This window comes from Pteropus vampyrus, unplaced genomic scaffold, assembly GCF_000151845.1.
Source record: "Pteropus vampyrus isolate Shadow unplaced genomic scaffold, Pvam_2.0 Scaffold24, whole genome shotgun sequence".
Taxonomy (NCBI): domain Eukaryota; kingdom Metazoa; phylum Chordata; class Mammalia; order Chiroptera; family Pteropodidae; genus Pteropus; species Pteropus vampyrus.
The window spans coordinates 8,443,324-8,461,313 of record NW_011888805.1 but is presented as its reverse complement, the minus strand read 5'-3'; the positions used below and the strand labels follow the sequence as shown (position 1 = coordinate 8,461,313).

The 17,990-nt window shown below is 35.4% G+C and overlaps 2 protein-coding genes across 7 annotated transcripts in view; one reads left to right on the top strand and one right to left on the bottom strand.

The window, feature by feature from the left end:
- ECT2L (epithelial cell transforming 2 like) overlaps positions 1–6,739 on the top strand; it is a 75,908-nt gene extending 69,169 nt beyond the window's left edge. The window contains 2 exon segments of the mRNA XM_023528383.1: positions 4,059–4,231; positions 5,566–6,739. Of these exon segments, the coding sequence (XP_023384151.1) occupies positions 4,059–4,231; positions 5,566–5,693 (301 nt within the window). The 3' untranslated portion in view covers positions 5,694–6,739.
- Positions 6,740–7,611: 872 nt separating this feature from the next.
- The window catches only part of REPS1 (RALBP1 associated Eps domain containing 1), a 73,367-nt gene continuing 62,988 nt past the window's right edge, over positions 7,612–17,990 (bottom strand). For all 6 annotated transcript variants that reach the window (XM_011356146.1, XM_011356147.1, XM_023528380.1 and 3 more), the window contains 7 exons: positions 16,895–17,013; positions 16,015–16,079; positions 14,264–14,449; positions 13,214–13,309; positions 11,608–11,756; positions 10,741–10,846; positions 7,612–7,882 (listed from right to left, as the gene is read on the bottom strand). In XM_011356146.1, coding sequence (XP_011354448.1) covers positions 7,814–7,882; positions 10,741–10,846; positions 11,608–11,756; positions 13,214–13,309; positions 14,264–14,449; positions 16,015–16,079; positions 16,895–17,013 — 790 coding nt within the window. In that variant the 3' untranslated portion in view covers positions 7,612–7,813. The remainder of the gene's footprint in view (positions 7,883–10,740; positions 10,847–11,607; positions 11,757–13,213; positions 13,310–14,263; positions 14,450–16,014; positions 16,080–16,894; positions 17,014–17,990) is intronic.

Sequence of the window (17,990 nt, the reverse complement as noted above, 5' to 3'; positions counted from 1 at the left end):
GTTCTGTTCTTTTTTTTTTCTTTTTCTTTTCAGTTTGTTAAGTTTCTTTTGACATATCTTCAGGCTCGCTGATTCTCTCCTTGACTATGTACAATCTGATGATGACCTCTCTCAAAGGCATTATTCATCTGTTTTAGTGTTTCTGATTTCTGGAATTTCTCTTTATTCTTTCTATCTCTGTATTTATATTACCCACTTGTTCTTGCAGGCTGTCCACTTTTTCCATTAAAGTCTTTAACTTATTTATCATACTTATTTTAAATTCCTGGTGAGATAACTACAAAATCTCTACCATATCCGTGTCTGGCTTTGAGGCTTGTCCTGTCTTAGCAGACTGTTATCTTGATTCTTAGCATGCCTTGTAGTTTTTTGTTAAAAGTCAGAAATGATGTATTGGGTAAAAGGAACTGAGGTAAGTATGTCTTTAGCGTAGGGTTTTATGTTTACCTGGCTAGATGTTAGCCTGTATTATACTGTTCATTTTAGCTATGGCATCAGAGGCTTCTGTTTTCTCTGGTGTCCTAGTTTTTGTCTCCCGTGTTGTCACTGGGTTTTCTAGAGATCCCTTAAATAGGGTCTGAGCCTTGCAATTCTTTTCAGCTGTAATCCCTTGTCACTATAAGGAATCTTGTTGATGTGACAGTAAGACATGATGGGAGAGGTAAGAGTTCTACAGCCCTATGACTTGGTCTCAGTTTTTTTGTGACCCTGTGCCCCTGGCCTATGCCCTTCTCGAATGCTTCTCCTTTTTTGTTTTTCACCTCTAAGACAAGACAGGAGGGCTAGAGGGATCTGGAGCTGGGTATTTCCCTTCATGTTGTCTAAGTTCTGGTAAATAGTTTCCTTTGAGGGCAGGCTGTTTTTAGGAATAGAACTCTCTGGACATATTTCAGAATGGTTACTTTTCCCCTACCTATAGGAAAGAATGAGAATTTTTCTTAGATCTTCACAGTAAGAACCTGATGGGCCTCCTGGAAGTAAAACTCATGCAAGTAGGAAGGGGATCCCTCTAAGGCTAAGCCTCCAGAGCTTTTAATTGCTTAACTAGCTCACAGTCTCTAGCAATTAGTCAATTACCCTTTAAATATTCTTACCTGATGCTGGCTCCAGTGCAGTTTCTGCTTCCAGTAAACTGTGATTCTCTGTCCACCTGTCTCTCCAGCTTTTAGGGTAGTGGTCTATCTGGTGACCTTGATTTTCTGCTGGATCTGAGGACTTAGAATAACTTTACTTACTTGTGGCCTAAATTTTTTTTTGCAGCTCGAGTTCTGAAGCTGCTTGTAGAGCATAACTTTGCCATTTTGCAGAGCCAGCAGACTCCCTTCCCCCACGCTGATTGCACTATTTGATAAATTGTACTCCTTGCATCATTGTTAAATAATACTGCCTGTACTATAACTGTGATCCAAAACAGCCTTTTTGTTCTACAGGCCTGGGCTGACAGTAGGACTTGATAAATGTTTAATCATATATTACCCATTGTTCCCACTTCAAGACTCCACTTGCTTGATCAGAGTCAGCCGACCATTGAAAGTCTAGTTGCCCCCACCAATCAGAAAACAAGTGATGTAGGTTTATGATCTTGTTTCCCCTAGCAACCCACCTCTTTGATCATCAGCTCCTTACAACTTTTGCCTTTATAAACCCTAATCTATCCCCTCAATTTGGAATGTATTCTCAGTTCATGCCAAGGACTATGTTACCTGATTTTCATATCATTACCTGAATAAACAAACTCTTTAAAAAATTTCTTTAAAAAGGTATCTCCAGATTTTTGTTTACAGATCTAAGGAGAGTTATTGATTCTGAGTTTTTTAGCTTTTTTTGTCGAGATGATGGAAGTGATGACTTACTTCCAAGCTCTTTACATGTCCAACCAGAATCTAGAAATCGCAATTACTAGGATTTACACATCTGTCTTCCGTGTTTTAACAACACGGAGCACATTTGAGAATTTGAGGATAATGTGAGAATACTAATTATTTACACTCTAATTATGAGGTGTTTATATATAAATAGGTACCATATCAGTGATTTACCAAGAATAAATATAAACAATTTTACATTAGTATTTGAAATTAAGTAAATACAAAACCGGTTTATATTCCAAAAGGTATCACCATATGTAGCCTGCAACCTTGATTTCTGTCATTTTAGAAAATAACACAAAATCCAAGAAATGCCATTCCCATGATTTTCATTAGAGATTTCTACTTAGAGGAAACTCTGCTTATATTTATACATACAATATCGACTCACATGAGTATAAGGCTTTACAGTTTACCACATTTTAACTTCTCTCATTTGATATAATGTTTAGAGTCATTTGAGGAAGGGAGGACTGCAGCCATGTCACAGATGGGGAATCTGCACTTAAGTTGTCTAAGGTCACAGAACAAGTGCTGGTCTAGAATTATTCAAAACCAGGTTTCAGTGCTCTAACTACTGATTAGACCAGCAGGTGTGACTAAGCTTGCTGATTTTTAGTATGCTTTTTTCCCTTCCAATGGGGGTCCCCAAAGGTACAAAAGTGGAGCCCTCTAGGGTTGGTGAACAGAGCCTTGAATCACCAAATGGAGCCATCCACTTCTCAGACCCAGAGTCCTCTTGAGGAAAAAAACCCTACCATAATGCCACAAATGCATAGTTAACTTTCCTTTTAGCTCTATCCAAAGGGACCTACAATCATTTACCACAGCAACTACGCTTTAGAAAATGGGAAAAACCCAGACTTCTCAGGGATGCGGGACTCCAGCTCTGAATTGACTCTTATCCTGGGAAACCCAAAAGCCACTATGATCTACCAGTCAGAGTGTGGATGATGACGGCCAGAGTTTTGGCTCATGTTAGTTCACAGAACTAATGGTCTACTGTTGTGTATTCATGCCAAAGGTTAGGTTCTGAAAGTTCTTTTTAAAGTTTTATGTATTTATAGAAGTTACGTACTTCATCTCTCCGACTGGCTGATGCAATAGGTAAGCAACTAAAAACTCTTCTAGAATGGCATTAAGAATTTAAACTATAGCAGACTTGTTCCATTTTGCTGAATAGTATGGACTGATGTCATTTTAGCATTTATTAAAACTGTGTGGATTCCTCTGAACAAGCCAGTAAATTGACCCCCTTTCTTAGGGTAACTAAGGGTTGCTTGATGCTTCTAAGGGAAAATAATTTTTTAAGTTATTTTCCATCAAAACATAGAGCTTGCTTCACTTAGCCACTCCGGGTGGGTTGGGGCTCCCCTGAGTTCCTCCATAGCACGCAACTTGATGCTCTTGTTTACTCACACAACATAAACCCGTACTAGAGTGCAATGAAACCACCAAACACCCTGACCTGGCTCCGATGACAGACAACAAAGTGGATAATAGATGGAGATTGAGGATACCACATTTTGCCTATTGGTAAATATGCCTACGTTTGATCATGGTAGCAACTTCGGTGAGAATGAAGCACTACTTAATTCTAACCTTTCATACTGAAGAGGTATACTAAGTCACATGCCAATTTCCACCCAATCAAAATGAGACATTTCTATTTCCTACATAAGTTAAATGCTTTTCTATTCCTTGCTTTCTACTTAAGATACCTAGGGCCACACTGGTTCTCCTGCTTTTCTCCACCCCAACTCGTTACCCTTTAAAGATGAAACCAAAATGCTTTTTCCCCAAGATTGCTCAAATACATTAAACACAAAATACTAAACTTGACAAAAGTTAAAAAAATACAGCTTTAGCATGATTCATGTCATCAAGGAGGGAAAGTTTAATGTTAATTTTCCTCACATTGAATAAATACTGTCCAATGGGCAAGCTCAAATCACTACCAGGAACCAAGGCCCACCCCACCCACAGTATTGGTCTCTAGAGACAGGTAAGGGACTACTCAATCCAGGAGGTAAACTATACCAAAAACTTCAATAAGCCATTCAAAAGGGCTGTAGTGGAGCAAAAGTCCTGACTATTGGCTTGTAATATAGAGACAGTGAATTGTGTAACAAAGCTCACATACATGTATATGTAACCCTTCTAAAACTGCCCTTCTCCATTTTAACACAGGTTTTACGAACATACCCACGATCTCAGTCTTTTCCTCTTCAACGATGTACTGCTTGTTTCTAGTCGGGGCACCTCTCATACTCCATTTGAAAGGACTTCAAAATCAACCTACCAGTTCATTGCATCAGTGGCCCTTCATAGGTTACTCGTAGAAGATATTCCAGATTCCAAATGTATGTATTCTTTTCCTTCCAAGAGTTAAATACCTTTTGAAAGCTATATTATGTAAAGCCTATTAACTATTAAAATAGAAAAGGACTGGGATTATAATTTGCAGTTTGCAAATAATTCCCCAAATATTTTTAAGATTTCATTAAATTTTCATCTACCTGAAATAGCAAAAGAAAGGAATGCTGGCATTGTCAAACATGCACCCTGGATAGTAATAAAAGTTTTCAAAATTCATGAAGGGAGGCATGACCCCACATCATCATAAGGGATTCTTTGAAGCAGTTTGACAGGAAGAGCTGGAGTCCTTAAACACTACTCTTTACTCTGTTGATGTGATGATTTAAGATTTTTATCTATTTCCATTCTACTACGGTTAAGTATTACAGATTTGACTATATCTTTTCTTCCTTAGTTTTATATTTGAGAGTAAAGGATGTTTAGTAATAATCGTTTCATTAGAAATATCAATAGAAATATCATGTTACAAAGAAATTCCTACTTAAACCTAAATGTACTGTGCCTATTTTTAGTTATTCTTACCCTCTACTTTCTAAGGATCTATGTATCTTTCCTATATTTGTTAGGCTAGACAACTTAAATATAGCACTCTCATTCCAATATTTTTTCACTGCATATAAAGACAGGATTTAAAGTTAAAGCTGGAACCAAGACCTCAGAGAATGTATTAATCTTAAAAGGACTGCTTATAATTAGCTTCCACCCCATTTTAAATCTGGGCCTGAGAAAAAATGAACACCAAATATGTGGGAATAAATATTTCCACCTAGAAGACAGACAAAATAGGTGTTACTTATAACCGCTGGTTATGTTTAAAAAGTGTCTCCTTTCATCTCCCCTTAATCAGCTATGCCCTATGTTAAAACATCATTATGTAACCTGACAGTGGGCATTCAGCTAAGTAGATGGCTTAATTCTATCACTGGCCCTCATACCAAGGTTGTCTAGGTCTAGGTCTAGCTCTCAGCATCTCTCTTCTACAACTCTCAGTAAATACCTTTACTGATTCCAGTTCCTTCTGGAGTGGCTAAGACAAGGAATTAAAGAATATTACATTATCTATCACTTATTCTTTAAACATAATTGCTTATTACAAAGACAAGATTATTCTAGGTTATAACATTTGAATTATTCAGTAATTTTGGGGAGTTATAGACTAAACTGGAATTGTATCTGAATTTCTTTAAAAATATTTTGTATCTGTTTGAATTCATTTTCAAAATTTTTTTTAAAGATTTGGTTAATTCTTGAATTTTAAAACATTTTCTCCTTTTATTACCTGCAAATATTAATTAGTGTACCTCGAATATTTTTACAGATGTCAAGAATGCATTTATTCTTCAAGGTCCAAACCATGAATGGATTTGTGCTACAGAAGTCGAGGATGATAAGTTCCTGTGGTTCGCGGTACTCCAAAGTGCAATCAGAAGTGCTATGGAGAAGTGAGGCTGAACCACCTCTTAGTAGTTACTTTTCATGGACAGTATTTATATAGAGTTACTTGAATGACAAAACCTATGACATAACAAGGATATTATAAAGTTTTGTTTCATGATCTAATAAAAAAATCAGAATGAAAAGTGTTTCTTAAATGATCCATCTAGAAACATTTTAATTTGTTGATTTTCCAATCATCTTTAACATTTTCATGAAATACTGATTTAAAAATGTATAAACATAAATGGCAATTTACTCAAAAACTTGTCACATATACCCTTAATATAAATGTACTCTTCCAGAGAGCATTAAAAATATAGCACTATCAAGTACTAAAAAGTTTTCTGTAATTTTTGTGTTCTTTGGTTGCAAAATTAAATTCTTAGACCATCCAAATCAGAAACTTTAAAAATTTGTGACATTGTTAAAATTAGAAAGCTGTCAGAAAAACCCTGAAACTTCCAAAAAACAAAAATAAACGGAAGTGTAGCAAAACTTGCCTGTAATGGAATTTAGATGCATAAAAATGAAGAAATTAAAACAAATCTGTTTCAAAACAGAGAAACAGCAAAATAGGTGGAGTAATTTTCTGAACCTTTAAAGCCTTCTTTTAATTATTTAACAAACTGAAGCTATAACCTGTTAGCCACTTGGAAACTTTAGCTGATATATGTAGTAATAACATTTTATTTAGTTAATGGTAGATAAAAATTACATTAATCTTGGAAGCATTCTGTTGTCAGTTTCCTTTTTGCTTCATATTCTCCTTTAAGGTAATAAAATCTATTAGTACAGTTTAGGATTGTGAACATTTTAAACATTTTCTTTTTTCAACGATGAAAATATAAATTTCTTCTAATTCTTAAAAATTTAAATTGTTAAAAACTGTACAAAACTTAAAATATTAGGCTGTTTTATTAGTGTAAAATTACTCTTTTGATTCTGTATGATATATCCATGCAGTTTTACATTTATGGTCCTATAGACAAAATAAACCATTAAAGGGAACATCTGCTGTTAGTCAGCAATGAATGAAAATTTACAAATGTGACCAAAATGGTATAAAACAAATCCTAAGACTGTATCATCCTGACTAGGACACACATCACACTCTTTGTTAATAGGAAAAACCTGTCTATGTGGGAAAGAATAAGTGACAAGATAGTCGAAGGTAAACTAAAAATCGTAAGGAATTTCCATTTATTTTGTGAATAATGTCCTCAGAAGTTTAAAACATATTACTTGAAAAATGATCTCTGTAGAGACTGATGAGTGTAAGCTTTTTGTTGAGAGTTAAGTGCATAAATCATGCAAGAAGTAGCGATGTTTGCAGCAAGTGGATGGTATTTATGTTGTTTGAAAACTTTCCCTTCATTTTTAGGGTACAATTAAGAAAGGTCTGTCTTCACAGCTATTTCATAAGTTTGCTGCTAAATTAAAATCTCATGCATAAAAATTTTAGGTCACTGGTGAAACTGATCAAATTTTCATAAAGAAAATATAGAATCTGACCCTCATGTTGACATGGAAAAGTCTGAAAAAGTACCACATGATGCCAGAAGAATGATGATTACTGCAGAGCTTATGGGTGAAGAATGCTCATCCAATATAGTTCTTTCAAATTAAAAATTAAATAGGAAACTAATTTTAAAGATTTTCACAAAACAAATATAGGTTTAAAGATTTTCACAAAACAAATATAGGTGCTTTATGTGAAACATTTAACCTAAAAGACAAATTGAGTTTACTTAATTTTGTCTCTTTTTACAAATTATTCCTGAGTCTGTGCTTGAGATGTATAGAGGAGCCCATTCTGTAAATCAAATTGTGTGAAGTTTTGATCACATAAGTCTAATGGACTAATGTTCTGTATTCCTGATGCTATGAAATAACATGGGTGGGTTATGTCAACAAACACAATATACCCTCCAGAAAAAGTCATCCTGACCCATTTATTGTTGAAATTAAAAAATAAAAGGTACTTAAATACAATGGTGAACATATAGGGCAAAACAGAATCATAAAATTTAATGTTGAATTAAGCAGTGAGCTGAATGTTTGGGTCTCCAAATTGGCTCGAACCCAAAACTGCTTAAAAATGGGTATGTTCACAGTTAACGGCAATTGGCTTATAGGTGAGAGAATGGTCGAAGTTGTTCCAGTTGAACTTCCAGGGAAATTCTCTCCTCAAGAACATCCTGAAAAAGATGCAAAGCCAAGTTAAGTTTCAATGTATATAAAAATGATGGCACATCTAACAGCTTTGCATCAAGAAAACAACTTAAATTGGTTAAGAAGACAAAAGGACAGCTGTTCAGATTTAAAAAGATACTTTACTTTAGAAATGTAGTTTCTTTATGTGTATGTAATATTAAAATATTTAATAACTCAAATGTTTTTCTTATTATATTAGCGTAATAAAATGTTTTGTTTAACTATTAGAAAAGCCAATATTTGCAAATGATGGATATTAATGTATGAATCTTGCACGAAGCATACTCCCTGCAGTAACTGTAGATGAGTCAATTAACATAGATTCTTTCCCTGGTGATCACATCTGGTCACAGTAACTCCTGAACCCCATTGTGAGTTTCAGTTTCATGAAAAAATTTATTTTGCAATTAGAATTTCTAATCATTGTTGATTGTGAGCAGTCTTTTCAGATAGCCAGAAAATTCTAATTTATCTTTCCTTTTTTTCCTTTTTCTCAATCATGCTTTAACCACAACTACCTCTTCCTATTGGTTACCATACTTCCTATTTTTTATTCTCAGTGATGACAAAAGTGATTTTTAAAATAGCTCCTATATCCATGTTTCTATGGTTTTCTTTAGTTCTTCAGAAAAACACACATTAAAAAAATTTTCATCTTCAGTATTATACTAAAAAGCTTTTCTTTAGTTTTATATTCGTCCTTTTCAATGGACTATATCTATAATTATAGAACAGCTACAAAGTATCTTCTTTGATCAGAGTTATACAAGAATATCATCCATTCAACAGACATTTATCAAATGCCTAATGTAATATTGTGATTTGTAAGAAACATACATTTGGTCATTCAGATGACCCAACTATACTTCTCACATATATCTGGTCTTCCTACACAGCTCCAGCTTCTAAAACCCTAAGAATTTCCCAAGGGAGGGGAGTCTTATGTTAATGAAGTGACTTTTGGAAAGCACCCCAAAATTGGGGACTGGTTGCCAAGAGAACCAACCAAGCAATCAGAGGACTGGAACTTTCAGTCCCACTCCCTACCTCAAGGAGGGGAGAAGGGCTGGAGGTTGAATCAAGAGCCAATGGCCAGTGATCTGATCACTCATGCCTATGTAATGAAGCTTCCCTTAAAAACCCCAAAGGACAGGATTTGGAGAGCTTCCAACTGGGGAACTGGTGTAGATGCAGGGAGAGTGATACCCTGGAGAGGGCACAGAAGCTCTGCGCCCACTTCCCACATACCTTGCCCCATACATCTGTTCCATCTGACTGTTCCTGAGTTATAACCTTTTATAAACCAGTGATGTAGTAACACATTTCTCTGACTTCTGTGAGCTTTTCTAGAAAACTACTCACACCCAAGGAGGGGGTTGTAGGAACCTGATTTACAGCAGTTGGTCAGCAGTACAGGTAACAACTTGGATTTGTGGTCGGCATTCTTAGCTGGAGGGCATCACTGGAATCTCCCATCTATAGCTGGTTGGTCAGAAGCACAGGTAAGAGCCTGGGCTTGTGGATGGCATCTGAAGTGTGTTGTGAGGGGCTCTCTTGTAGACTGAATTCTTAACCTGTGGAATCTAATGCTATCTCTGGACAGATAGTGTCAGAATTCAGTTGAATTGTGTTGGTGTCTGAGAATTGTTTGTTGGTGTGTGGGGAACACCTCCCAACGTTGGAATTGGGTCTGGGAACCCTAGAGACCTAACATGTGCTAGGTTTGGGGGACAGAGACAAAAATTTACAAGTTTCTAGGACAATTCCAATTTACTACTAATGTCCTGGTCTAAGTATTAACACATCCCCGCCTCTTTCTTCCTCAAAAGTATCTTGGTTTGGACAATAAGTTACCTGGTCACCCTAAACAGAAATTATGATTTGAGTTAGTTTAGTAGGACAGAGACTGAAGTGCCACACATAATAATTCCAGGACTGTGATAAATGCTGGATGAGGGCTATGAACAAAATGTTATGGGAATGACCTAACTCTGCATTCATTTTACATTTCCACAGACTCTTTTCTCCTAATCTTTGTGATTTACAACACAGCACCCAAAGTGGGGCCAAAAGTCCAGCAGCATCTCCAACACCTGGGAGCTTATTAGAAATGCAAACTCTCGGGTTCCACTCCATACCTAATAAGAATCAGGATCTGCATTTAATATGACCCCAGATTACCTGAATACACATTGTTTGAGAACCACTGGTTTATAAGACATAAATGCTTAATAACGTTGAACCGTAAATGATTCTGGCTGTTAATTTTTATTCACAGGAGTTAAAAGAAATTATGGCTAGAGAAAAATAAACCCATTCCTCTCAAGTATAGATGATAGAGGAGTACACACTGGCGATAAACACTTCTATTTAAGGCTTATCTTTTCCAAATGCAAGAAGATCTGATTCCCCCCACCCCGTCCCTTTTCTTCTTTAGAACTGTTTAAGTCTCTTTAATAGAATCTGAGTTATCTTGATAAAAGGATAAGACAACAATACTCAAATCATCTTAGAATTAAACAGAATCTGGATAGCCATGTACATGATCTTGGAGGTACCAATGTTTCTTCTCTTGGGTTTCATTATGAAGGCTGAGGAACATTATAGGATTAGTGATGCCCTTTATATATGTAGGGTAAGACAATCATATCAGAATTGGGTACAAAAAAATTCCTGTTAATATTAAAAGATTCAAAGGTGCATTAAACAATTTAGATACACGCGTCTCTTGCTACATGGAGTTTCATACTACCGTAGGAATTGCTGGATCACTGCAAAGTCCCAGTTCAACTCTGACGTGCTAAGTCCATGGAACTTCCCAAATATTCAGAAACTACATTACCTTTAATTGTTGCTGCAATTCACTATTCAATCTGGCCAAAACTGTGTTGGTTTCCTTATTGCGTCTAATTGATGCCTGAATAGCTTTCTTATCTTTCCCAACAGACCTGAGAAGATAAAGAGGGTGAAAAATTACCTTCATTTCTTTAAATTCTCTCCATTCTTCCCTGATCCATCTTTAAACTACAAGGCAGAGGAAGCATCTTTTGCCTTATTAGCATAGCTTAACCTCACTTGTTCAATTTCAGTGGCCAAAAGTAAGTATCTAAGCTTCAGAAGCTTACTTATAATTGTTTTAATTATTACCATTCTATAGAACCACCTGAGTTTAAAGTGGTCTGGAACAGGTTATCAGCAAACTTTTCTTGTAAATGGCCAGGTAGTAAATACTTTACTCTTTGAAGGCCATATGGTTTCTGCTGCATATTCTTTTTTGTTTGTTTGTTTCTTTTCTCCTTCTCTTCTTTCTCACTCTCTTTTTTACAAAAATATAAAAGCCACAGCTCAAGGGATTTACAAAACAGGCCATAGGCTGAATTTGGCCCATGAGCCCAAGTCTGCCAATTCTGGGTCTAGAACGATAGTTAAAATATCAGTGTTACTCTACACTACTAATTTTTTTATGTTTGCTCCCGGGTTTGCAATATTGTATTAAAATGGAACTGGAATTGAACTTAATAATAAGAAAGGGAAAAAACTGGGAATATTCTAGCAACTCGTAAATGAGAAAACTCTTAAAGAGCAACAGTAAAGAACCTTTGCTGAACTAAAGAACTAATCTAACCATAATTTCTTTCCATTTGATATTTTTAACTGCTGTGCTCTTTATTCCTAGTAATTAAATGTGTTTAGGAATTGATTTGATTACCTAGGAATAGAGGGCTGTGATGCAAGAAGAGCAGCTAAGACACCTGTCTTTTGTGTATGTTCATCGACTTCTGGCCTTAATTCATCTTCTGATTTTAATCTTCTTCGAACAGGTTTAGGTGGTGGAGCAAGAGGTGTTGTACCTTTGCTCTAGAAGACAAGAATTCCATTAATAATGAGCATTTCTTGAAGACATTCATTGTTGCTTAGCATTTTGTCAGCATCATTTCTTTCATTAAGGCGCTTATTCTCCAAAAATTAAAAGTTACTTGTCCTATTTTAAAACAATTTATAATTTGAATCAACAGCTAACAAATTACAACAGGAAAGGATGTTCCTAGTTGGCATCACAATCATCAATGTACCTCACTAGACAATTTTTTAAAAAAGGTAAAATAAACATCAGTTCCTTGTGGCCTGCATCTGACTCAAGACTGTAATATTAACAGATTTAACATAATATGATACATAGTCAGTATATATATCTGTTCAATAAATATAAAAGGGAACCTCCAGAAATATGCATCTATTATCGCCACAGAATTTCCTACTCAAAAATACAAGAATATATCGTCATAATGGATAAAGTAATTTATAAAGAAGTAAAAAGTTAGAGAATTCTTAAAAACCCTTCACTAAGATGTACAATAATTACAACTCTTAAAAATGAGTGGACATTTTGTTGAAAACTGTGAATCTGTCTTCAACAGAATTAAATACGGTATTTTAGTATTTACAATAACCCGATTTGACCCGTTAATAAATAAAAAGAAGACCTAACTGCCATCTCTTTGGTTAAGCGCTATTTTTAATTTGTTGCCATGAGCTGACAAAAATAAAATAGTCACAGAACTACTAATGTAGTACAAAATAAAGTTTCCAAAAAGTAGAATTTAAGCACTTTCAGAAACACATGCTATTTTAATAATTATTAAGACTGTCTGGATGAAACAGGAAAAAAAAATTACCCAAATTTTTCTCTCAAGGGGAAAATGTACTGATATCTATAATTTACTTGGAAATGCAAATGACAGATAAGAATAACTCAAACATGTAAGAATGGAGAGATATGTGATAAAGCAAGTATGGTAAAATATTAATGGTACACTCAATTTTACACTGATATACATTCAACTTCCCTAGAGTTCTTGCCACGAGGATTAAAGTTGAATGTAAAATTCAACTTTCCTGTATGTTTAAAAATTTTCATAAAATGTTGGAGAAAAAATTCTCTCTCAAACAGTTAAAGAGCACTGTGTATAACATTAACGTTATAGGGTCGATAATTTTCCCTATTCTACTTAAAAATAAATTAAATTTGACCAATAAGGAAGTTCTACTTTAGTACCTGAAAGACTGTAATACTACATAAATTTTGAGAACCTGTGGCATACACTAAGATAGACTATTGCCTCCTAGAACTTTTAATAGGCAGACCTTGTTCTAAGAAAAATTAAATATATTAATGGCAATGGAATGGATTAGATGATCTCTAATTTTATTCGCAGATTTTTGTCATCTTTAAAATCTTATAAAGTATAAGTGACTTCTTATAACATTTTATATGTACGAAATGATGAATATTATAAAAGACAATTTTTGCATACCACATTGGCGGGTGCACTAGCAGCTGTCTTTTCTTCAATTTTACTATCTGTTTTGGCAACTCGAAGAGAACTTGCAGAATCAGAAGCTTTTTCAACCTAGAGATGAATATATTATTACATATATATATAAAATATATAATTGTGCATAAATATATATGTAACAAATGAGTAAAATGTTAAAATATTCATTCTGACAATAAGGAATTTGAGATGAAGATGAGAATGAATTTAAGAAAACCCTGTAAAATGACCATTCTCTACCACTGAAGGGCAGAGAAGAGGGAAGGTAATAGATCTTAGAGTGTAGGGAAGGACTGAGGATGCAGCTGTAACACTGTTTGGGAAGTTCTTGTGGTTGGGGAGGGGATGCATCCACCCTGGGGGCATGAGTACCAGAATGCTGTGCACACTTGTACTTCCCAGTGGCCCCACTGCGAGGCAGGAAGTTACAGGTTTGAAGAAATGCCTAGTAGAGAAATTCTCATGGGTCAGATCTAGAAGAAACCTTTGTCTAAAGTATGTCAAATATATGTAGATTTCTGGATCTGTCAGAAAGGCTCATTATGGGCTGAGAAAATCAGAACTGAGATTCTATAATTCCTCTGGTCCCTCCAATTTCATGTTTACGTTTAGTGAGATCAGGGATCCTTAGAGTTCTTGCCACGAGGATTAAACAGAGTCTCATATAACACTGTCTGTCGAGATTAAATTTTGGCAGCCTATATATAGTCTGTAAGTCCATCTAACTAAAGTGACATAGTCTCATACAAACTTGAGTGTAGCTCTAGTAACCACAGCCTGTTGCTACATGGAATCTTCACCAAACTACACAAACAGCTACTTAGCATTAAGATACAACCCCCAGAGCAGTGTTATAGCCAGGACCAGATGGCTGTGCTTTTCATACAACAGCTATATATCCTCTAAAAGAAATGGCAGCAAATATTTTGCTCACTGATGTACTCTCTAATATCTGCTCTTTTAGGGGTTCCTCTGTTTGCAGACAGGCTATGAGACAGCAGAAAATTAGGAAAGCCCTTAAAAACTGACCGGCAAGACCTCTGGATGTTTCTCAGCTTCATCATCTTGTTCTTCATTTACATTTGATGCAGCAAATACTTCAAATTGGCTGAAATCTGCAAAATTTGGTTGTTCTGGTATCTGCTGAGGTGAGGTACTAGTGTGAGTTATTAGGCCATCGGCATCCACTGGGCGATGCACAACGGGACCAGGAGCCTATACAACGGTTTAAAACAAAGGAACGAACATCTCATTGAGTGAATCAGTATTACAAAGTACCCTCTTTTTCTTTGGAAATACTATAAAGGTGCTCTGTTTTATTATCTGTAAATTCAGGGAGGTGAGCTACAGTAACACTTAGCACTAAAAAAAAAAAAATAAGTGAATAAGACAAAAAAATTAAGATGACAATCCCTCAATAAAAAAAGATACTTTTACAAAATTCTTATTGCAAAGAAAGTGCATAAGGAGAGGGGAGGGTCTGGCCCTACTCTCTGATTCTCCACTTGCATCTATTTTTTAAATTGGGCTACTGCACAAGTTTGTTCTTTAAACAAGTTATTTTTAAAAATGTTTCATTATGTTTTAAAAAGGTTATTTTTAAAGTATGAAAACCAGTGCTCTACTCTCTCAATACTTCAGTGCACTTCCCTTCAATTTGTCCTCTGCTTCTTTGCCAGATCAATCCTAAAATCTTCAATCAAAAAATACATTTATTGAGTATCTACTTCTGGTCAAGCACTATGGATATTAACAGTGAACAAAACAATAAAGCTGACAATCTATTGCAAGATGAGAGGTAAGTTAACAAAGAATTAAGAGAGTAAGAAAAGTTTAATGACAAAGGAAGTACAGAATGCTACAGAATAAATCTGGTCTCTTCCGTTTACCCTTTAAAAACTTTCCATCTCCTTTAAGAAATTCTAACCTTCTTAGAATGATACGAGATGCTTTGCCCCATTTCCACCTCTTCAGTTTCCTTTCCCAGCACTTCAGTTGTACTAACTTGTTTAGTCCTTGAAGACTATGCCAGACTTATCTCACACCCCTATGGCTTTGTGGATGCCATTCTGTCTGGCTGGAATGCCCTCTCTCGAAGAAATAACACTTTATCTTTCAAGTTTGTGTGTAGGTCTTACTTCCTTCATTTTACTTACACATTTTCAATGTGATCCCTGACTTTACTAGACAGTAAAAGTGTATTAAAGCATTTCATAAATGTATCTACTGTAGCACTTCTATTATAATTGTTGTATACAGTTGTGCCTTCCTCACTAGGCATTTCTGGAGTCAAGAGACCAACTCCCTGGGTTTTACAGCTTAACTGCAGTTAAGAATATTTTTGCTCACACTTTAGATAAAATAAGTGCTGGAATATTCAAATTTTAGTATCTTTCATGATTAAGAAACTGTATTTTAAACTGTATTTTAAATACCCAACTCCACTTTAAGAATATAACTCAGAAAATCAACTAAATTCATTCATGTAAAAGGTAGTCTAGTCACATAAAACTAACAGCTATCATCTAGACTATCCTGGAACATAACAGTTTTGTGTGCAGATCAAAACAATTTCAACCTGGCAGGGATGCAAATGTCACCCAACACTTTCTTATTTTCCAAAATCAGACTTATTTTTCCCTGAATTAAATGATCATTAAGAATAATATTTAATTCCCGATCTTCAAAATAATTCTAGAATAGAATCAAATACCTAACAGACAAAGTGATCATGAACACTGTAATAACTGTGTTTAGTAATGAGTACGCCTGAGAAGTACCTGTGAGGGCTGTGGTCTTGGAGGCACTGCAGGAGGATGAGCAACAACTCCAGCCTGTTGTTGTCCTGTGTGAATATACAAGTCTTCTTTTTAGTAAATATATAATTACTTTGCTAGTAGAACAGGTTGAATGATCAAATGATAAAGATTTCTAAAAATGTCTGATAAGTACTGGAAAGCATATATTACCTTGTATAACTGTCTAAATGTGACCTACTAGCCAAATCTCATGGCCTTTTCTCAGACCTCATTTCTCTTGTTCTGCTGAACAAGGCACTCTTGACATGCTCCTCCCACATCCCACCCCCATTTCCATAATACCATACCTTCTTGGTTTTCTTCCTACATTTCCTCTTTTAATTAGTATTTCACTGTCATTTCTATGTAAATGATTCTCAAATAATACATCAATCTTTCTTAGTCCAGTGGCCTGTTGATCATTTCTTCTTTTCCTCATTATTCTAAACTCATAATGTACAAACAGGACATCACCACCCACTGTCCTAATATTTCTATTTTGATCACATAATAACAATGACCAGTTATACAGAAAGTAAAACCTTGGAGTAAGCTTTGATTCCTCTCTCCTTTGTCACCTTAACTAACTTAAGACCTACTGGCTTTCTGCTTCCTTGATATTTCCACACTATTCTTTTAAAATCTCTTGTGGCATCTCTCGGGTCCCCATCTTTACCATTTAAATTCAAACGCATATTAAACAGTCATTAAGAAAAAAAATTCCCTCTCATCTGATACCTTTTAAATTCAAAATTTTCTTCCCATAAATGTTAAAAAAGATGCATTAAGAGAAAATAAAATAGTGTCTTTAATTAACATTAAAATCGCATGATAATACATACTATTATTCTCTAACCCTTACCTGTGGTGACTGTAAAGGTCCGATTCATATCTAAAGATGATGATCTAGAATGAGATGGCTGTGGCCTTGGAGGGGGAGGTGGTGGTGCAGTATTATCTGGTGATGTTCCTGAATGAGACCTGCAAAATTCACCCCATTACAATCGGTCATGCTACTGATATTGGAGCTTTTTCCTTTTTAAGCATTCAAAGTTGGCTAAGGAGCAGAAGATATTATTGGTGTGACATTTTCTCAAGTAGGTATACAAGTATTACAATGAATAAAGACAGTCCTGTTTATGATGTGCACTAAACAAATGGCTATTTAACATAGCAAATAATCTTGTTTATAAAGTATAATTACATATTTAACAAAATTTCAAAAAATGTGAAAAGGAAGTTATTAACAGGAATTCAAGGTAGACTGTAAAACTAGTATAATGTTTTCCTGAATTCAATTATAGGTAATATTATTCTGAAATATTTATTTTCAAAAAGAGAAACTCTACTTTCAGATATGGTTAGCTTTCAACTTATTTAAAGTTTGGAGTTTGGTAAGTTGCAGTAGAATCTGGCTCAACTATTTGAGGTTCCCATTCCTGTGTTACCACAGGCCATTCCACTTTAGAGATCACTGTACTCATGCTCAACCTACCCTACAGGTGCACTTATTTGCCACCAAAATTTTCTATATTCTGAAAAGCATCTGATGGACTCTGGCAATCTAATCCTCACAGGGATAAAAAGGAGAATAAAATCCAAGATGACTGAGGATTCTAAGAAACACAGGAAGAACCAAATGAAGAAGCAGCCTTTGTACCTGTAAGCTCTTTGGAGATTCTATACTATCGTCTCTCTCTATTCTCTCCCAGGCTTGTGGCACAAGGATACTAAGCACATACAACAAGCCAGAGGAGAAAGATGCTTCTGTCCTGTACACGGGTTTTTGTGGATGATAAAGCCCTTGCAGACAAAACCCTCACCACCCTCATCCTATCCCATATCTTTCTGTTTGTGCCTTAAGAGTTATACGTAACAGATCTTCAGGGTGGCTAGGTGGCCCAACACTGGGCAGTGCTTCTGGATGGCATTTTAAAATACGGTATTCTTTTGGTACT